At 49.3% G+C, this 22,257-nt stretch overlaps 1 protein-coding gene across 4 annotated transcripts in view; it reads right to left on the bottom strand.

Moving 5' to 3' along the window:
- The window catches only part of TTC7B (tetratricopeptide repeat domain 7B), a 248,341-nt gene that overhangs the window by 201,457 nt on the left and 24,627 nt on the right, over nt 1–22,257 (bottom strand). For 3 of the 4 annotated variants that reach the window (XM_046007995.1, XM_046007989.1, XM_046007990.1), the window contains exon 3: nt 17,985–18,153. In XM_046007995.1, the coding sequence (XP_045863951.1) occupies nt 17,985–18,153 (169 nt within the window). The remainder of the gene's footprint in view (nt 1–17,984; nt 18,154–22,257) is intronic. The other variant, XM_046007991.1, reaches the window with a different exon arrangement.

Raw genomic sequence — 22,257 nt, 5'->3', positions numbered from 1 at the left:
CGTACTCCAGCCCCCAAACTTTTTTTGGTCTCTTTGAGTCTCTGCTTGCTTCCACAAGGAGAACCAATGAGAAGACTATTAACACCACCAACATTAAATATGAATACGGGTCAGTGGCAGTAAAAGGGCTCTTACTCTTCTTACACTATCTAAATATAAACAGGAAGCTTTGACTAGCAACCTGAGATGAGTGGCTGCACAGCATGTGGCCTCCCACCAGTGGCAAAACGGTTACATCTAGCTGGGAGGAGGCCTGAGATCACAGTGAGAAGGCTTATGCTGCACAACCCCTCCCCCTACCGCCAGGCCCTGGCCTCAAAGCTCCTCCCATTCTTGCAGCAGCGCAGCCACTGGTTCTGGGTTTGGCACACTGGCAAAAGCAAGCACTCTGCAAGAACACCCCTGGCCCCACCTCTATTCCCTCCACCTTTCGATTTCTATGCAACTACTTTTTTCAGGGTACCAAAAGGGATCTAAAGGCTTAAAAAAAAAAAAAAAAAAAAAGGAAGAAAGGAGAAAAGCAGCTTCTCAAGGAAAAAAAAACTCGATCTCCTTATCTTCTCCGCTTACTCTGCAGATGAGGAAACGCAAGCTCAGAGGGGGTTCCTGATCTGCCCAAGGCTGCCCAAGGTCACATGGGGGTGCTGGTACTGGCAGAGTTGGGCCAGAGCCCTGATCCCGCGAGCTAACTGCCAGAGCAGGGCCGCAGTGGTTGGACCACGGGCCCCAACGGACCAGAGACTCCTTCTGCCAGGGAAGAGGCACCGTCAGCGGTTACCGGTCCATGCTGGGCCTCTGGGATACCTAGAGGGTCCCTGGCAAAAACCCAATTCATGAAGGTCAGACCTAGATACTATCATTCCAAGATCGCTACATTAATCTACCAAGCAGTCCTCCAGGAAAATCATCCTTGGGCTTCCACTGTCCTCAAGACCGGGGGTTTTTCAGTCCGTGATAAAAGGGGGCCTTGTTAACTCTCGCGAAACCTCCGCCAGCAGCCTACAGAGTGGCACGTCCTTTCCCTTTGCAAGTGATGCCTGCCCGGAAAGCTTTGGGGACTGAGGGCCTGGACACCGGCGGGGAAGCAGCAGAGGCTGGGTGGGGTCAGCACCTGCCGGCGAGGCCCCGCTTCCAGAACCCTCCGAGCTTAATAAAGAAGCCTGGCAAGCTCACCCCTCTCCTCTGACCCCTGGCCTAGCGCGAATCTCTCAATGACCCGAGTTTCGGGGACTGCCTCGAGTCAGCCCGGGCGAGGGCAGCGGAGGCAGCTGCGGGAGCTCTGGGGCGGGCTTAGCGCATGCGCGACCTGGACACCAGGTGAGGACGCGGCTCTCGCGCCCCCTAGCGGCGGCGGCCGGCTTGGCCTGGAAGCTCTGGAGCGGCTGCTGGCCGCAGTCCAGGTTGGTGTGGCCCGTGACGGAGCCTTGAGCAGGTGGCCTCGCTCGAGGCCTTCTATGGAATTCGGTTCTGGAACGTGCTCACAGGACCAAAGAACTCTATTGCTTAAATAGGAACCCCGAGTACTGTCTGCGCTGTTCACGGAGATGGAAGTTCGCCAAGAGCTCCTGGGAGCAAACCAATGCATCCCCGGAACCCTGGGGTCCACGCGACCAGAGTCCGGGTCGGACAGTATCTGGAGGTCACCTGGGGGTTCCTACCGACACGATACGCCAGCCCCAGTCTAGGAAGCAAGCCCTTGACACCAAAGGAAGAAAAAGGGTCAGGGCTGGGCCAGGGGCTAGCACAGGGGACCCACACCTCACTCCTCTTAAATGGGGAACCCTACCTGCTTCTGTCTAACAGGGTTGCTGTGAGGATGAAGGGTGCTAAGGGGCAAGGGCTTAGAATGGTGTGTAGAAGGAATATCTTTAATGCTGTAGATATTAGTAATAATTTGCTACTAGTATTCCAGAAGCTGGCACACAGTAGGAGCTCACCAAAGCCGAGAACCCCTCCCTGTCTTTTGAGTTCTGGGTGTACCGTTCAGGGCAGCTGCAGGCCTCTGCCTGGTTGCTGGGTCAAGGCTCTGCCCCAGCAGGCCCAGGCCAGCGAGGCCCAGCGAGGCCCAGCCCCGGGATGGCTAGCCCCAGCCCACCACAGCTTCCCACTCTTCTGCACCAGTCCCGGCGTGAGGGAGAAAGCAGGAAGAGCCAGCTCTGACACCCTCCTTCTCCACAGAACAGTCTGTGCTCTGCTCCCGCCCCCAGAGAGCTCTGAGCTTTCCAAATATGGATGCTTTTTTCATTCCCGAAGCATCAGGAACATTTGGGGGAAGAAAATGCACACCAGACATGGTTTGGAAATGATGGAAGCCAAGTGATGGGTGGTGGTGGAGGGAGCATTGTCTGAAGAGCCAGAAGTCGTGGATTTTAAGCTATTGAACAGGAGTATGAATTAGATGATCTTTTAAAGTGTGGCCAGCTAGGTATGCATCTAGGCCCCAGGAAGATCCCAGTAGTAAGGACCCAGATCCTAAGATGAAAAATACAGCAGCTAGCACACAATGCAGGGGAGAAAAACGGCATTAAGGACACCCAAAGAGTCACCGGCTTTCAAAGTAAAGGAGCCACGGGAGACGAGCTCTCTAGAGCCCCACAACCTGCAAGATAGTCCACAGATTGGGATGATCCAACCTGAAGCTGGACGTGGTAGGAGTTAGAGACAAGATTATTTTGTTTCATATCAGCGCCAGACCAAAATCTGTTTTTGTCTAAAATGGAGAGGATTTCAGTACACTGAAAACACTGTACTTCTGCTTAAGCAATAGTGTGTTACTCGGGTAGAGTTTATCTTCAACAGCGCACCCCGGGGGTTGCTAGGGAAAGATGTTTAAAGACCCACCCCATCACACGTAGCCCTGTGTGGCAAGCATTGTCTCTGGTGCAACTGTGGAGACACAAAACAAACAGTTTAGATATGGCACAGCCCCAGAGCCCAACCTTAAGTAGGCACTCACATATCTGCTAGTTTACTGAATTAATTAAACATACAACCTAGTTCAAGAGAGGCAAATGACAGATATGAAATAATTAAAAACCAAATGCCAAATTGCATGATACTAACTCTAAATAACGGTGGAAGAGGAAGGGGAGACTGAAGTGGACAACAGAGCTGCAGAGGTTGTTACTGACATGTCACCCAGGGTGGACTCCTCACAGGGAAAAGGAGGAGACCCCGGCTCTAGGACGAAGACAAGCAGAGGTGGGGAGGGGGCCTGGGAGAGGTGAGAGCAGATAGGCATCAGCAAGCAACCTGGGGCAGAGCATAGGTGGGACAAAGCAGGCTATGGGGCCCACCTGGCAAGACCAGGACACAGCCTTCAGAATCTGAAAAAATGCTCGGCCATGCCTAGACCTACTTTGATTAGCAGGAGCACTCATCAAGAACCCCGGCTTCAATAAGAAGGGAAAAGATGACTTTGGGGGGGAGGCAGAGGGCTCCATTCTTGATCACCTGAGTGTGGAATTTTCCACAGTACATTAAACCTCAGACTGACTTGTCCTGACACTCAGGCCACTGTCAACTTACAGCTTTCCCTGAATTTTCACTTCAACCTACTTAAGAATATCAGTCTGCCACAAAGGTAAATAGTGCTCCTGTGTAGAGCCCGGGAAGAAGCTCTTTGTCATGTGCGTCCCTCCTCTCCTTCAGTACCTCCCCACCGCCACCCCGCCACCAAACCCAGGCCCTGCTGGTTGCTCTGCCTCTAGGGGAGCTCCCCTGGTACGTCCTGGGGCCCCCAGCACCCTGGGTTCACTTCTTGCCTGCCTCAGTCTCTGTGCTCTTCTGAGCGACCATTAGAAGCTGCTGGATTGTGATCAATCTATACTCAATCAGTTCCGAAATCCTGCCCAACAAACCCAACGCCTAGCGACCAGCGTGCTGAGCAAAGTCCCTGGAATTAGACTGATTCCCGGCACAGCACCCCCTTGCGGTCACAGAAGTGTCACCACATCTCCCTCCAATCCAGTATCTTCCCCCACCCTCCAAAGGAAGCTGGCTCCTCCTCCTGTAATCCTTAACCTGGTTTAACACCATTCCCTGCCCAGCATGTGAAGCTAAAAATCTCAGTCATCTGGATTCCTCCCTCAACCTCCCTCCCACTGCAACTCCCCCAGCACACACACACACACACCATCTCCTTGGCCTGCTGCAATCCAGGCTTTTGCAGTATCTGTCAGGCTCCAGCCAGGACAAAAGTATCACTCCAGATCTTTCAAATCAAGGAGATTTAAGGGGATGAAACCAATGAGAAGCCAAATAGGATGGTTTCACATCCCAGAATTCTAAAGCGGCAGGAGGCCACTAACTTTCTAGGGCTAGAAAGGACAAAGGGAGGAGATGGAGTTCCAAGAGCCCAGAAGCTGGGGCCACTGCCTGGGAGACAGAACCCAGCAGAAGCTCCCTTCTGGGAGCCAAAACCCCAGGGAGCGGGAGTGGGGGGATGAGTCTGTCAGAGGTGCTGCTGCTGGAGCCAGAGAGGGAGAGAGAGAGAGAAATACCCTGGCTGCTCTCTGCTCTTGCTCCTCAGTTTCCTGCCAGTGCTTCCTGTTGGCCAAACCCAGGCAGAAACCAGTTGACTAGGGCATCCTGGAAACAGCTTGCAGAAGTCAGGCCCCCTGCAACACAGAACAAGAGGGGAAGGGCCCAAAGCCAGTTCACCTCTGTTGCCTGTCTCCTTCCCTCTAATCTCTCGTTCCTTCTAATTGGTTCTCCATTCTGTGCCAGAAAGATCATTATGACTTATAAGCTTAAGTCATTCCTTCTGCTTAAAAGCTGGCTGGGGCTGGCAGTTTCCTGGCAGGGAAATCCAGAACTCCTCCACCGGGCTGACTTTGTCAGTCACTTGCAAACATGGGAAATGCTGCTTCCCTTGACAGCAACATGTACTGAGTTTACTGTAGGACATGGGATGAGCTGCTGCTCTAAGTATTACTGGGCAAGAAAAAAGAGACTAGTCCTCAAAGTCATCCACTCAGAAACCAGTAAGTAAATAGCTAAGCTTCATTCCTTTCTGGCCAGGGTTGTTTGCCATGATCCAGAGGCTTGGGGCTCCAGTGAAAAGATGCCATGTCCGAAAAAGTGGAGAGTAAGTAAAGGCTTCTCAAATCTATTAAAACAATAGAGTAACAAAAGATTGAACTGAGTAATCAAAAAACCTCCTAGAAAGAAAAGCGCGGGTTCAGAGGGCTTACTGGTGAATTCTACTAAATGTTTAAAGAATTAACACGATGCTCCACAAACTCTTCCAAAGAGTAAAAGAAGTACCTCAAAACTTACTCTGTAACCCCAGTGTTACATTGATACCAAAACCAGACAAATGCATCACTAAAAAACTATACCAATATCCATTCTAAAATTGAAGTAAAAATCCTCAACAAAATATTAGTGCACCAAATCTTGCAACATATTTTTTAAAAAGAGTGTATACCATGACCAAGTGGGATTTACTCCAGGAATGCAAGACTGATTTAACATATGAAAACCAATCAACATAATACACCATATTAGAAGGATAAGACACAAAAATTATTATCTCATTAGAGAAAGCATTTGACAAAATCTAACATTCTTGCACGATAAACACACTCAACAAACTGGACATAAAGGGAAACTTCTTCAATCTGATAAAGGGCATCCAAGAAAAACACACCGCTATCATCACACTCAATGATGAGTTCCTTTCTTAGAAGAAAGGAACTTTCCCCTATGTTAGAAGACATCTGCTCTGGTCATTTCTATTAAACATTGTAATGGAGCCTGTAGCCAATGCAACTAGGTAACAACAACAAAAAGTCATCAGGTTGGAAAGGAAGAAGGAAAACTATCCAATTTACAGGTGACATGATCTTGTATAGAGAAAACCCTAAGGAATCCACACACACAAAAATTATTAGAGCTAATAAGTGAGGTCAGCAAGGTTATAGAATAAGAGATCAATATATAAAAATTGCTTGTATTTTTCTATACACCAGCAATGAACAATCTGAAAATGATATTAAGAAAATCATTCTATTTATGATAGCACCAAAAGAATAAAATACTTCAGAATAAATTTAACAAAAGGAATGCAAGACTTGCACACTGAAAATTACAAAACATTTTTGAAAGAAATTAAAGAAGACATTCTATGTTCATGGATTGGAAGACTTAAGGGGCACCTGGGTGGCTCAATGGGTTAAAGCCTCTGCCTTTGGCTCAGGTCACGATCCCAGGGTCCTGGGATCAAGCCCTGCATTGGGCTCTCTGCTCAGCAGGGAGCCTGCTTCCCCCCCCCACCCTGCCTACTTGTGATCTCTGTCTGTGAAATAAATAAATAAAATCTTTAAAAAAAAAAAAAAGGAAGACTTAATATTGACAGGATAGCAATACTCCCCCAAAATGATCTATTGATTCAACAGAATCCTTATCAATTTCCCAGTAAGTTTTTTTTTTCCCAATAATTGACCACTTGATCCTAAAATTTACATGGAAATGTAAGGGACCCAGAAGAGCCAAAATAATTTTGAAACAGAAAAAAAGTTGGAAGACTCACACTCCCCCATCTCAAAATTTAATACAAAGCTACTTTGTATTAAACTGTATAAAGACAGTGTTATTATTGGCATAAGGATAGACATATAGACAAATGGCCTAGAATTAAGAATCCAGAAATAAACCCTTACATTCATGTTCAGTTGATTTCCACAAAGACACCAAGACAATTCAATGAGGAAGAAAACATTCTTTTCAATAAAAGCTGCTGTGATCACTGGATATCCACATGCAAAAGAGTGAAGTTGGAACCTTACCTCATACCATATAGAAAAATTAATTCAAAGTAGATTATAGATCTAAACGTAAGAGTTAAAACTATAAAACTCTTAGAAGCAAGCATAGGAGTAAATCTTTGTGAACTCAATTAGGCAGCTACAATACCAACAGCACAAAAGCAAGCAAAGAAGAAGGAGGAGGAGGAAGGGGGGGAGGGGGAAGAGGGGAAGCGGAGGAAGGGAAGGAGGAGGAAGAAAAACTGAACTTAATCAAAATTTAAAACATTTGTGTTTCCAAGGCTACCATCAAGAAAATGAAAATACAGCCCAAAGAATTGCAGCAAATATTTTAAAACTAAATATCCACAAATCACACATCTCCAAACCATGTCTCGTATATCCGTATCGAGCATATATAAAGAACTATTACAAGTCAATAATAAAAAGACAAATAACCCAACTTAAAACTGGGCACAAGAGCTGATTACACATTTCTCCAGAGAAGATACACAAATGGCCCATAAGCACATGAACTTTTGCTCAACATCATTAGTCACAGGGAGACACAAATCAAACCCACAATGAGATACCCACTTCACACCCACTAGGATGGCTAGAATCAACAGAACAGATAAGAAACTGCTGACAAGCTGTGAAGCAACTGGAAGCTTTAGAGCAGGGCAACCACTTAGGAAAAACAGTTGTGGCTCCTCAAAACATTAAGCCTAGAGTAGTCACGTGACCCAGCCATTGCACTTCCAAGTGTATGTCCAAGAGAAATGAGAGTATACACGCACCCCAAACGTTATACACAGATGTTCACAGCAGCGTTACTGATGACAGCCCAGATGTGGAAACAATCCCATGTCCATCAACTGATGCATATGGATTAATAAAAATGTGCACAATGTGGGCCATTCATACAATGGAATAGTATCTGTCCAAAAAGGAACGAAGCATGCATTCGTGCTACAACATATTTGAACCCTGAAAACATACTAAGTGAAAGAAACCAGACACAAAACATCACATATTATGTGATTCTGTTTATATAAAATGCCTAGAATAGGCAAATCTACAGAGACACAAAGTAGACCAGTGGTTGACCAGGGCTGAGGGGACGTGAATTAGGTAACTGAAAGTGACCACTGATGAGTACAAGTTTCTTCTGGGGGTGATGAAAACCTTCTAAAATTGACTATGGTGATCACTGCACAACTGTTAATACACTGAAAACCACTGAACTGTATATGTCAAAAGGTTGTTTTTCAGGCGCCTGGGTGGCTCAGTGGGTTAAGCTGCTGCCTTCGGCTCAGGTCATGATCTCAGGGTCCTGGGATCGAGTCCCACATCGGGCTCTCTGCTCAGCAGGGAGCCTGCTTCCCTCTCTCTCTCTCTCTCTCTCTGCCTGCCTCTCTGTCTACTTGTGATCTCTCTGTCAAATAAATAAATAAAATCTTTAAAAAAAAAAAAAAGGTTGTTTTTCATGGTATCTGAATTACATCTCAATCTGTTTTTTTTTAAGAGCTATAGACCATATTTGTAATATGAAAAACTGAATCAGACATTCCATAAGCAACTGTTCAAAATATCCATAAGGCACATCATGGTGCAGTCACTAAAAACTTTTTTCAAAAATATTTAATGATATGGAAAAATAATTGTACACACACATACACACATATGGTGAAAAACAGACTATAAAATAATATATGGCATGAGCCTAATAGTGTATAAATATTGTATAAGTATATATCTTTATATCTTTAAATATTTTACATATTATATAAATATATATCCTTCCCTGTTTTATGTATTTATATATAATCCACAGTGGTTCACTAGCTCAAGTGGTCATATGGTGACTGATTTTATTTTCTGCTTTATATTTTTCCTTATTTTCCAAATACTCTACACTCAACACACAACCAAGGAATCAAAGTTCACTTTCAGATCAAAGGGATTCTATTCAGTGTCTGCCGGAAGGAGAGGCAGCTGGTCCCACACCCTGTGGGCAGGAAAGCACAAAGGTACAGCCATGCTGCAGAGCAGTCTGGAAATACTTCTTTTTTGACCCAGAAACTCCACTTCTGGAAATCTCTCCTAGGGAAATCATTAAGGACAAGCACAGAGACCAGGCTGAGAGGGCGTTCGTCACAGCTTTACTTGTAACAGTAAAAAGCTGAAAACAACCTCCACGTCCAAAAATAGAGGCTTTTTAGTTAAATATAATATAGCTTATCCATATAATGAAATGCTGTACAGCTGCTAAAAGTGTTTATGATCTGTAGCGAAGCGGAAAAAGCAGGTCATAAAGCAGTGTATGTGGTATAATCTTATTTTTATAAAAAAAATCACTCATGATAATTAGAGATCTAAAAGTAAATGCACTAAAATGTTAACAGAATTTGGCTCTGGGTAGACCAGGTGACGGATATTTTTATGTTCTTTTGACTGGTCTGTATTTCTGATTTTTATATAATGCACACATATGTTGTCTCTATCAAGAACAATAAGATAAAATTATAGGGGAAGGGGCACTCGATCAACCCCAGTGAGAGCCAGAAGCCCTGCTGGCTGCCCAAGGAAGGGAGCGTTCTAGACAGGATTGGTGGGGGAGGCCGTGGGGACAGTGAGACCATCACAGCCACGGGCTGCTCCCAAATGCAGGTGTGCGTGAGAACGGACTACACAAATCCCCTGCTGTTGAGTTCAGATTTATAGATTTCAAAGCATTTTCCTATTTTGTCTTATTCAGCTTTCTCAATACTCTCATCTGAGCATTATCCCCATTTGGCAGATAAGAAAAGTGAGACTTAGAGACTTAGATCAAATGGCTTAAGATCACAGAGCGGAAACAAGGGCTCACAGCTTATCTGACACCAGACCCTTGTCAACAGCACCCCCACTCCAAATGAGCGTTTGTGCTCAGCTGAAAGGCAGGTCAACAAAGCAGACAGAGCAGAGATTCCGAGGCCACAGGCCTTGATGTGAGTCCCTCCTCACCTGGGAAGTTCAGCCTCTCAGCTCCTCCCAGGGAACGCTAATTGCTACGCACGGGGCAGCTGCCAGAATGAGGCGCCATCGTTACACAGGGCAATCCACAAGCACCACACGCAGCTCTGGGCAGGACGGGATCTACGCTAACCCCCTGAAACCCCAACCTCGGGGTGGCCGGGCCCGGAGATGGCCATTGCTATTGGAAAGACTTCAGATATAGGCCTAAGGCTGGACTTGGTACAGTTCCCACTGCCCAGCTCTGGCACCATCCCCAAACCAGAACAGGGAAGCCTTTCTTCCCCCAAGGGCCCTCCAGCCCTGGAGACTACTCTTCTCTAAAAGGCCCCATCCCTTCAGCGCGGACCCACCTGCTGCGGTCTGGTCTCAAGGAATCACCAGTCCAGTCCACGGTGACTCTGTCACAAAGCAGTCACCAGGTTCCTCCCCAACCATCCCTTCTCCTTCTCCCCTGCAAGGACCACCTCCAAGGAGAGAAGGGCACACAGCGCCCTGGGCCGCTTTGACGAGAGGGCTCCTATTCAGAAAAGCTGTGCTGTGGACCTCTGTCGTGGACCCTCCCTCTGATTCTCCTGGTGGGACCATGCCCCTGCATCACAGCCTTCAGGCCACACCGAAGCCAGCCCTGGGGCATGAGGCTGGCCACTGGAGCTAGATCATAGGTGCGAATGTGATCCACCAAGGCCAATGAGACACAGTGAGGATGTGGCCCAGGTTAAGAGAATCAAGGGTCTGGGGCTGTCTCCAGCCAGCCATGCGGAGCCTGAAAGGGGAACTGACACGGATTACAGCAGGCCGAGGAATGGGGAGAAAGAACCCATCTTTGAGCCCTGAATCCAGCTGCCACTGAAGTCAGACTAGGTGGGGTTTTCTTTCACCAGCAACGCAAAGGGCCCTAACCCACGGAACTGGGCAGAACTTCAAAATGGTCTTCAGCTGGGCTCGGGACCTCAACTCTCCATATACTGACCCCACCCCTGTCCCCACACAGCCCCAGCACAGGGGCTCTGGCCCCCCCACGAGAAAGCCCTGCAGGATGGAACTGGGTCCACACAGCCTCCCTCCTCTCTGTGACCACATCACTCGTGTACCACCTCTGCTGAGCAGCTGGCTGGGCCTGGGCAGGCCAGACGACATGGACACATGTCCCTGGGCCACATCCTCCCTACTCCGGGGTCCCCAGCGATGGTTGCATCTCTCCAGTGACACCCCCTCCCACCAGGCACAAAAGCGGCCTCACCCCCTCTCAGCCACGCCTCGCCACCCCCTCCCCAACCCTTCCCAGCAGCTTCTGCCTCTGTGTGCGCGCCAGCTGGAGAGCTAAGCCCTGGTCACCATGTCAGTGCCTGAAGCCAACTGGCTCAGAAGACAGCTCCCCTGCCCCCTGGTCTGGAGAGGGCAGGGGGCCCTGGGTGTGAGTGTGACCCCCAGATGCCTTCAGCACTGGCAGAGCTTGACAGCCTGCCGCCAGCCCTCCACACCCAGGCTCCCCCGGGACCAGCACACCAACCTCTCCACGGACAGAGGCCACATCAGTGACAGCCCGAGCACTCCCTAGTAAATACGCTTCCACTTTCCTGGGGCAAACTGGGGCTGCTCCTGGGAACCAATATCCCAGGATGGAAAAAACAAGCTTTGAAGGAAAGTCAAGCATCCTCGTAGGAAATGCATCCCTCACGTCTCGGGGGTCTGGCCTCACCTTGAAATACAGGACTGTTAGAATCAGCCTCTGAAGGGAATACAGCAGACACGCCTTCATTCTCTTTTCTTTTCTACTTCACAGAGGGAACCCCTGATGAGAGAGAGATGCTTCCTCTATGGTCTACGTGCAAGGAAGCCTTTAGGGAGGATGACAGATCGTAAGTCATAACCACCCACGATCTGAAGAATTTCCAACTCAACTTGTTCCAAGCCTTGTCCCATGGCACCCAGATGCCGAGGACCGGCAAGGTACGGGGAACAAACACACGGGCGACGCGTGATAGATGCCCCTCATCAAGGTACTGCGTCCCTTGTGCTGATGTATCTGAAGCTTGCTCTGGTGGGAGGCCCCCTGGAGACAGCGAGCAAGCCCCAGGAGCATCTTCCGAAAACACCTGTCGATGAATGTGCTAAGTCTCCTGGTCTAATTGCTTATGCTAAGCTGAAGTCTGTGAGTGGGTGAAGACACTCAGTTTCAAGCTGGGGAGAGCAAGGCTGGGATCCAAGCCTTTTGGAGCTGGGTCTCTGTTTAAACACTAGTGCTCATCAGCTTTGGGGAAACGGCAGCACTTCTGAAAAGCCCTTGCGAGTTCCTTTGCCCCTTCACGCTGCCCGCTGCAGAAGCGGGGGTCTTCATTCCTTCCTGACACCGTGTTGTGAGACGGGATGCTCAGCTTCACACAGCGGACCGTCCATACAGAGCCCCGGGCTAGCTTTACACGAGGCAGGCAAAAGAAGCTGGAACATTTTCCAAGGGGAGGTCATTATGTAATCCGAACACTATCCGCCATGGCACCTGCGCTTCTGGGACGAGCAAGAGGTCCATGAGCTCTGCAGACTCTAGAGAAGGGGACGTCTTTAGGGATCGGCCCGCAGCCTCTGGCCAGGAAGGGCAGTCCAACCGAGACTCATAAGAGTCTCCCCTCTTAGGAGCACTGTGTTTAGCATGCTTCTTATGAAGACAGCTGTCTGAGGACTCTGAATGGCTCTCACCTCCTAAAGGACGACTACTCGAACACAACCGTCCATTCCACTGTGAATGGCCTTTTGTGAAAAAACCGTGAACATGGGCCCAATTCCAAAGACCTCTGACCTTCTGGGTCTGCCTCTGGCAGGACTGGCAAAGCACAGAGGGAGTGGGTCTTGGGCCACCCCTCGAGCAAACCTCTCCATCTGCCCCCGGCCACTGGGTGCTGCCCATCCTCCAACACCGTCCACATCGCTTCCTCCCCAAGTGGCACTCCGGACCTCAGTCTCTGCTTGCTCTGCCTCTGAAGAATTCCCTCTCAACGTACCGTTCCTGGGTCCACTCCTGGGACCACACCCTCTGCCAGACAAGGCAGATATATAAGGCAACTCTCCCCTCGTCCCTGGAACTGGATGTTCCCTGGGGCTCCCAAAGAACTCTATCCATTTGGGGGGTCGCGCCCAGGAACAAAAGGAGCTAAACTTTGTTCTCCGCCAGGCACAGTGCTAAGAACTTCACCCCCTCACTCCCTACAATCATGCTATAATGTAGAGACTCCTATTACCTCTGTTTTATAGATGAAAAACCTGAACCCCAGGGAGGTGAAAGTCATTTGCCCAAGATCTTCTAGCTAGTAAGTGACAAAGCTAGAGACCAAACCTGGGCAGTCTGGCTCCGAAACCCCAGGCTCGTAACCAAGGCATCAAAGGCACAATTTCAAACTTGGGAGCAAAGGAGGAAGAGAGAAAATGGAAGGCTCCATGGAGCTCCCCAACACCGTGCTGCCTTCTCCACCTGGCACAGAGGTCACGCAGTTTGACAGGAATGTTACCTACCCGCTCCTGGCCTTGCCTGCAGCTTGGTGGGCGTCATCAGGCAAGTCCCTTCGCCTTTCAGGCACAGTGTCCCCAGTGGAAAAAGAAAGTGTTCATGTAAGGGATGATTGGGAAGGCCCCGCTGACCCTCTGCCATCAGTCCTTCTCTGCTTCCTACCGTGTGATCTAGAAAGGAAACTTAATACCAGGCCACTGTTTCCAGGTTCATAATTTCCCTCCTCTTGGGCACCAGAGCCTCAGGTCCTCCACGTCCCCTTCATTCACCTGAGTGCGGGCTACTTTCTTCTCCCTGCCCCCTTCTACAGATGTCAGCTGGCTGAGAGACCAAGCTCTACTGGACATGCCTAATCAGAGACTTACGTGAGCCCCCAGTCTTCTTTTTCCCAGGCTCCTGGTGGCTATGTATGGTGCTAGAGTAACCTCTCTCCAGTGGGCTGTCAGCAGAACCAACATGCACTTCTTCTGCTCACCCCAGACATCTCCCTCTATTCCCCCTTTCCATGAGATGCAGCAAGCCAGCACTCCAGCTTCAATCACACAGATGAGGATGGCACCCTAGTGGATGGGGAGAAACAAGAACCTCCAAGAACACAGCTGCCCCACCAGCTGTGACCAGCTGGTCGGTTCCAGGACTCCCTCATATTGGAGCCAGTGAGTTTTTGGTCCCTGTGAGACAATAGCATATATATCAAGGCTGTTCATAAAGGCCATATCTGGGAAGGCAAGCCACTTCCAGCTCCCACTGGCCTATCTGCGGAAAGTCACCCCATGTCCAGCAGATCTAAGTCACAAAATTGACAGTGGCCATGTGTCCACTATTCCCCAGCCTTCCCACTTGTGAAAAGAACATCTGTGGCCACTGGTGTCCTGGAGATTTCATTTGCTACTTCAATCTGTATCCCAGAGCAAAGATGCCTACTCACTTGATTAAATCAGCACTACCAGAAGCTAAAGAGTTTCTCCATTTCGATTCCCACTCTCTGTTTGTCTGCTTAGATTTACAAGACGGAAGGAAGGAGTTGAGGGGATCGTGGGGGGAGCTGAGATCCACTTCGGAAGTCCCCGATCATAAGAAATGAACTGAAATGTACAACCTTTCAGAAAGAAGTCCATTTTGGGCTCTGTTACAGTGTAACGTCAGCATGCTCACAGAGGTATTGCCCGTAATCGGCAGGGAAGGACTCTGAATCATCAAAATACGCCTGAGGTATGTCACCTACAAAGAAAACGCATCTCACCATGCCAGGCTAGGAGTGAAGGTGCCCGGATCACCTGAATGACATGATGGGCATCTCTGTAAAAATGCCACCAAGGAAATTTGTACAAATTCCATTCCATAACTGAGCACTGATTACGTGCCAAGTCCTGCGCTGAGCTGTGAGGATGGCAAACAAACAAAACAAACAGCTCCTCCTTTAGAGGATCTCACAGACGGGTAGGGGCGCCTGATACCGGGACAACTGATGCTAGTACGATTCTCACGTCACTTACTGATCTACTAAGCAAAGACAGCAGTGAATCTGACCAACCCTGAACGGGTGAGTCCCAGAGGCTGTCAGAGGAGACAGGACGTGTGAACTGGAGGTACAGAATTTACAGGAAGAAATCTGGGCAAGGAGTAGGAATTATGGTGGAAGAACAACGAAGGTGAGGCTGCCAAGCAAGGTCTATGTGCAAATCGAGAGTATCCTCTAGCAATCTGAATGTTTTCTACATGAAGAAACCTCACCTGGCCCAAGCATGCTCTGATCCACATGCCAACAGAGCATAATGGTAAGAACACGGGCTTTAGACAGAGGCCCCTTCTGCCTCTCACTAGGAGAGTGTGGGCTCTGCATCGAGTCCTGTCTCAACCACTTCCTGGCTTCAGGACCCTGGACAGCTTATCTAAACTGCCTGTGCCTTGGTCTTCTCATCTATAAAATGGAAAGAATAATAGAGGCCACCTCCTAAGGTGGTGGTGAAGACTGGCTGAGATATACAAATAGAGGGCACCTAGTGGGCATTCCACTAACCTCGCCCAGTCTCATCTCCCTTGTCTGTAAATTACAGGTTTGGAGGATTTCAGAGACAGTGAAGCTCTAACTGATAAGGAATGATGTTGGCTGCGGATTCCCAATAAGCCAAAGCTACCATTACCTGGCCAGGGGAAGAGCTCGCAGCCACGGCTGGAAGCACGGATGTGGGAGTGATACTCCCAAGCTCTGGCTGAAAACCTTGGTCCGGTCAGACCTCGGGAGCCCGTGGTGGCCAGGGGAGAGGTGCGCGCTGGATGCCCATCCTGGGCAGCTGCACTCAGCTCCAGCCTGGGCTTGCCCTTCCCTTCTTCCTAAAGAAGCCAGAAAGCCACATTTTTAACAGGATGGTCTCAATTTGGCAATGTCAGCAGCTATTTCAAAAGCCCTGGAAATGCTGAGTTGATGACATCAACCCTCCCTCAGGCACCGGCAGGCTTGTGGCTCACGACAGAGTACACTGGCATTCACCAAATGTTTGTCCACAGTCTCTCGTGGAAAGTTCTAAAGGACCTTGAAGAAGAAAGAGGAGGAAGAAAGAGGAACCAAAGAGTACTGCTACACAGAGTTAGGACCAAGAGCCTCTTGAACTCCTCAGAGAGCTGGACAGTCTTTGGGCATCTCCACAAATTAAAGGGACAGTATTTTGGCTACTGTAAGTCACTTCTTATGGTGCCCCATCAAACACTCGGCTTTTATGCTAATATTTAGATCATGTTCACTATGTGCCAGGCCTTCAATACGTAGGAGCTTGTGCAATCCGCAGGACAATCCAAGGAGAGCTGGACAGACAGAGAAACCGAGGCACAGGGCCAGTACGTGGTGGCAGCAGGCAATGGAGGGGGCAGACAGCTAAGCTCCGGTGCTCAGAGTCACCACTCCACACCGCCTCTCCCCTGGCTGGCATCAGCTCTTGGGGCTGGGGCCCCCCTGAGCTGAGAGCCACTTCCTCTGGCACAAGCAACCCTTCCCTCTCCCGTATGTGTGTGACACTGTGTGGGCCCACGGAAGCCAGCCAGGACTGGGCCTCCCGGGAGCCAGCCAGCGTGTCCCAAGTGCCTCAGCACCATGGCTGGGGGCCCACTGCTAGCCACGTATGACGGGGGCCCAGCCCCAGCAACCACGTCTCCTGGCCTCCTCGGCCACTTGCAGCCACGAGGCTGAGCGGGCTGTGCTGCCTACAAAGGGCTGCTGGGGCCAGTCCATCTTAGAGCCAATGTGAGGGCCCGAGCTCTTGCTGCGAAGCGGGCCCCAGAGCCTCCCCACTCTGCAACTAGCAAAACACTCCCGGCAACAGCCCACCAGGCCCCGGGTGCCTGGTGACTGCCCGTGAAGCTTTGCCCTCCTTGCAGGATATGGTTTCTGGCCCCAAATCACACACAAACTCCCGCAAGCCCAAGTCACGAGAGGTGAGGAAGCAGGCAGCAGGAAGGTGGCACACAGCCCAACACAGCCTGCAGAGCCCCCAGGACCCCGCCAATAGCCTCAGGGGACTGTGCCCGCCAAAGTGCCAGTGCGTTCCGCCAAGAGTGACAGCGTCTTTCCCCGGGCCGCAGGGAGGTTCAGAAGATTAATTAGACGAACCTGGCAGTACTCGAGGTTCCCCAGGGAACTGGTTGAATATGTCCCCCCTGACACAAAGCTCTGAAGTGTGCCTCAGACTGGGTCTTTGTTCACCATTGCGCAGGACAACCCAGTCAGACAGCCCACAGCACACGAGTGCCCAGGGCCCTGGCCTCCGTGCCAGCCACAGTCAGTCACAATGCATGGTTTGGACAGTAGGTGGCAGGAGGGAGCGGAGCTGCTTCAGATGCTCCCTTTCTTCAGGTGGCCTTTCAAATTCATATTCAAAACCTCCTCCTCCTCCAGGAAGCCTTCCTGGCCCTGCCAACCTGTGTGACCTCTCTCACCTCTAAAAAGCTATTAGTCATGCCCGACTTTTACCATCTGCTGTCTTGTTTGGGGATGATATTTTAAAATATCATTTGATATTTTATTATTTTATTATTAAATGATGACATTTAGTATGCGCCATGTACCATGGTCAGTGCTTTACATAGGTTATTTGACTGAACCTTTAGAATAAATCTATGAAGTGAATATGATTATACCCATTTCACAGATGAGGAAGTGGCAGCTTGGAAAGGTCAAACAATGTGTGTGTCCCGTGTCTGTCATCTTTCTCTCCGTGGGACTATCCTCTCACGTGGGATTGCAAGCTCCTCGTGGGCAACCAGGCTGACCTTTAGGCTTCCTTCCAGCCCCAGAGCCTCCAGGCACACAACTGAACACAAGATCACTGCCTGTTACAGTGACTGCCATTCACAGGGACCAATCCACTTTAATTCAATTAGCCCAGAGGCAGCATTAATGAATAACACTGGTCAGCCATGTGGCGAAGGGGCCATACGACAAGAATCCTGGCCTGTTCTGGGCAGTATCTTAATTATAGGAAAAAAAAAAAAAATCCTGCTTTCATTGCATATTAATTATCAGAATCCTTTACTGGAATTTTGCTGAGGAACTGAGGGTCTGAGGGAACGATGTGTGGCCAGGCCCACACCATGCGATGTGCTGTGGGCCCAACCCCAAAGCCTTGCTGGGAGGTGCTGAGGCAGGGCACAGAGTCGGCCTGTGGGCTCCACGCAGCGTGGCCCCGGGGGACAGCCACCCAGGAGGGAAGGCGTGGGCTCACCTTTGGTGGCGTAGGCTTCCGCAATCATGCGCAGCCTGTAGGGAGGGACGGCTGTCAGCGGCAGGTCATCGAGGCCCACCCGGGCATAGATGTTGAGAGCCTCCTTATAATCTCCTTCCACATAATTCAACTTGGCCATGATCAGATTGGATTCTTGTAGGAACTCTGACTAGAAGGAAAAGGAGAGAGAAAAACATTTTCCTACAATGCTATGAGTAATGCTCCCTCGGGGACCCGCCACCTGCTGCCACAGAGCCTTGGGGCTCTCCACACGAAATCACGCACACAAAGGTTCACAGCAGAACTGTTCACTATGGCCCCGGGAGGGGCAACAACCCGAATGCCCACTGATGGGGGAATGGATAAGGAAAATGTGGTCCAGCCTCACAGAGGAGTATAACTCAACTCAACCACAGTGTGGAAGGAAACACTGCCCCACGCTTACAACAGGGATGACCCTCGGAAACACCTCGGCAGGTGAAAAAGCCGATCACAAAAGGCAACATGTTGTGTGCTTCCATGGACATGAAATGGCCCGAGCAGTCAAAGCTATGGAGGCAGAAAGTAGATTAGTGTGTGTGCCTAGGGCTGGAGGGTGGGGGGAATGGCAGGTGACTGCCAATGGGTACGGGTTTATTTTGGGGGCGATGAAAATCCTCTAAAATAGGGTAAGGACTGCACGAGTCTGTGATTATACTAAAAACCACTGAACCGTACATTCTAAATGGGTGAATTACATGGCATATGAGCTCTACTTCAAGAAAGCTGCCATAAACCGAAACAAAAGAGAACACTGAGGCTCCCCGCAGGCCCGTGTCCTTGGCTGTGGTGGGCCAAGAACGGAAGGGACGCTTTAAGAACAAGACACACAAATACCTGTCTCAAAAAAGGATAACCTGGTGTGTCCTGCCTGCTGCACTGGGGGTGTGCCACAAGACTATAACCCAAAGAGAGAGGTTTTCTAAACTGGTGCAAAACCCAGGACTTGCTTTATTTCCAGGGGCTAACTTTTCCCACTGAGCCATTCTTGCTTGTTCACGTGACTGAGCCCTGGTCCCCTCTGCCCTGGGCGGCTGCAAGCTCTAGCAGTCCTCTGATGGGTCCTCACTCCTCTCCAGGCAGGAGAGGTTGGCTTCCCTAGTCCACACCCCCCAGCCTCATCCTCTGCCCTTCTCCCTGGCCAGCACTCATCAGTAGGAAAAGAGGAGACAGCCCAGCCTGCTGTATTAGGAAACAGATTTCTCAGCCTCTCGCAGGCCTTTTCCTTGGAACCCAAGGTATGCAAGGCTAGATTTTCCCGCTTACAGGAGCATGCCAGGAAGCTGCACTGCTCTGTACCCTGAAACCGTGATGGGGTGGGCAATGCCAGCTAGCCAGCTAGAGCATGGCAAAGCGGCTGTCCGCCAGGATCGCCCGCTTCCGGGCATTTCTTTCTTTTTGAGTGTAGTTGAAACACAATGTTACATATTTTTCAGGTGTACGACACAGTGACTGGACAACTCCATAAGCTATGCTGTGCTCGCCCCAAGCGGAGCTACCATCTGTCACCTTGTATCTGCCACCTTACATCTTGCAAGGCTGTTATGATACCACTGACTATATTTCCTGTGCTGCCCTTTTATTCCCGGGACACATTCATTCCATAACTCTATCTCCTGCTCCCCTTCACCTGTTGTGCCCAGCCCCCCCACTCCCTCCCCTCCGGCAACCATCACTTTGTTCTCTGTATTTATGGGTCTGTTTCTGCTTTTTGTTTGTCTGTTTATTCATTTGTTTTGGTTTTTTTTTAGATTCCACATATATGTGAAGTCATAAGGTATTTCTTGAAAGGGGGCAGGGGCAATAGGCAGCATTGAGAGAGGGTAAAATGGGCAAAGGGAATGAAGGGAGCAAAAGGGGTATTTTACATTAAATTAAATTTTATTATTATTATTTTTTAAGTAGGTTCCACGCCCAACGTGGGGCTTGAACTCATGACTCCGAGATTAAGAGTGGCATAGTCTAACTAAGCCAGCCAGGCACCCTGAAAGGAACAGAAAAAGAGGGTTTTGAGTGGCCTGAGAGAGAAAGATTTAAAATGCAAGAAATTAGAATTATATTTGCAAACAGAGAAATCAAACCAGACTTAAGAGAAAAAGAGTTATGAAAAAAGACCCAACACAGGGGTTCTCCACCCAGAGAAAAGGCTTCCTGGCAGACAAGGCTGCATCTTCCTTCCTACCTTAAAAAAGCCTTCCAGCTCTGGGACCACTGGCTTAAAAGCAAAAGGAAGGGGGAGGGGAGCAGCAGTTAGTATTGACTGGGCACAATCTGGGGATGGACAGTGGCCATGGCTGCCCAACGATGTGGATGTACTTAATGCCACTGAACTGTACACTTAAAGATGGTTACGATGGCAAAGCTATTTGCATTAGATATTTTTGGTTACCCAAAGAAAAAGATGTTTAATGCAACTTAAAAACAATTTTTAAATTTTTATTTTTGTTTTTGTTTTAAGAAGAGTAAACTACAAGGCTGCATGGAAAAGATGCAAGAGTCTGAACAAAATTCCAAGTGCAAAGGCACAGTGTGGACACACTGGGAGAGCCTTGACGGGCAAGTGTCATTGGTGACCCCACATGGAGGCCACTTGCTGCAGAGGGCATAGACTGGCCCCAGCACAGTGCTCGTGCTGCTGTGCCCATGAGAGACACGGTTTTCTTGACTTGACTCGGAAGCAGGTCTCCTGACTCCCAGGCTGGGCTCCTTCTGCCCCACCACATGCTATCTTGCTCTGGTCCTTCCTGCCTCAGTCCATGTGTATTTTGTGGGCACCTTGTCTGCACTGGACTTGGGCAAGCGCTCCACCAGGAGATGCACTGATTCAGGTCAAACAGAGAACAAGTTTCACATTAGCCAGCTATTGCGACGATACACCCATGCAAAAGCTGGGCTACTTTTGAACATTCCCTATAGGGTAGAGGAAGCTAAAAAATGGCCACCACAGGAGAAAAAACTCTAGGTAGAACCAATAAAATTGCAGTAGGCGACATGTCTCTGGTGCTGCGAAGTTGTAAGAGCTTCCACATCCGAGCCTTAAGACAACCCTGAGCTACCTATGCTTACAGATGAGAAATGTGAAGCTCAGAGAGGGTAAGTAACTTCACTGAATCACACAGCTTACAAATCTAGAACTGGAACACGAACTTGGGAATTCTAACTTGAAATTCCATGTTCTTTTTTTTTTTTTTTTTTTTTATTTGACAGACAGAGATCACAAGTAGGTGGAGAGGCAGGCAGAGAGAGGAAGGGAAGCAGGCTCCCTGCTGAGCAGAGAGCCCGACGTGGGGCTCGATCCCAGGACCCTGGGATCATGACCTGAGCCGAAGGCAGCGGCTTAATCCACTGAGCCACCCAGGCGCCCCGAAATTCCATGTTCTTACTACTACACTGGAGAGCAAAAACCACCAGCACCTGGTAAACCAGAAGGTTAATTTTCATAATGAAGTAAGGGATCTGGAAGGGGGAAAGAAAATTAGCCAGATGTCAGGCCTAGAGCATGGCCCTCAACCTTTCTCCCCTAGCACACAGCCACACCCTCTGGCCTCTTGAATGGATGCTTGAGTCTAGCAAGCAAAGGCCACGTGTCCACTGTCCCTCTACCCTTTTTCACTGATGAGGACCAACCAGTATCACAAACTGACTCTGAAGAGAAGTATGGCATGGCCCTTTGAAAGAAACAGCGAAAGGGAGACCATGTGTTCTAAAGGCCCAATTTACTTAAATTTACCAAGCGCTTAGTAAACTGGTCTTCCTATGTTGAAGTGATGTGTCGGGTGCCTGAGTGGCTCAGTCAGTTAAGCGTCCGACTCTTGATTTCAGCTCAGGTCATGATCTTGGGGTCTTGAGATCGAGCCCTGCATCAAGCTCTGTGCTCAGCATGGAGTCTGCTTGTCCCTTTCCCTCTCCTTCTACTCCTCCCTCTACCCCCACTCACAATATCTCTAAAATAAATAAATAAAATCTTTTAAAAAATAAAATAAAAAAATTAATTGATGCTCTGAAGCCAGCCTGAGGGGCCTGGAAATGTGTCCAGTGGAGACAGACATACACAAAGCCCTTTCAGAAAGGAGGCTTTATGCCTGCATTTCCAGAGCCTGCAGCCACATAACTCACAAACACTAACACTCACTAATACAAACGTTGCCCAGGCCCCCAAATGCTCCAGGGCCAAGGAGGTGACCAAATGACAAGGAGGAAGGACATCTCCTTGGGGTCACACAGCAATTTGGGA

This window comes from Meles meles, chromosome 6 (assembly GCF_922984935.1).
Source record: "Meles meles chromosome 6, mMelMel3.1 paternal haplotype, whole genome shotgun sequence".
NCBI classification, from domain to species: domain Eukaryota; kingdom Metazoa; phylum Chordata; class Mammalia; order Carnivora; family Mustelidae; genus Meles; species Meles meles.
The sequence above is the reverse complement of the archived record's forward strand: the minus strand, read 5'-3'. Positions and strand labels throughout refer to the sequence as shown.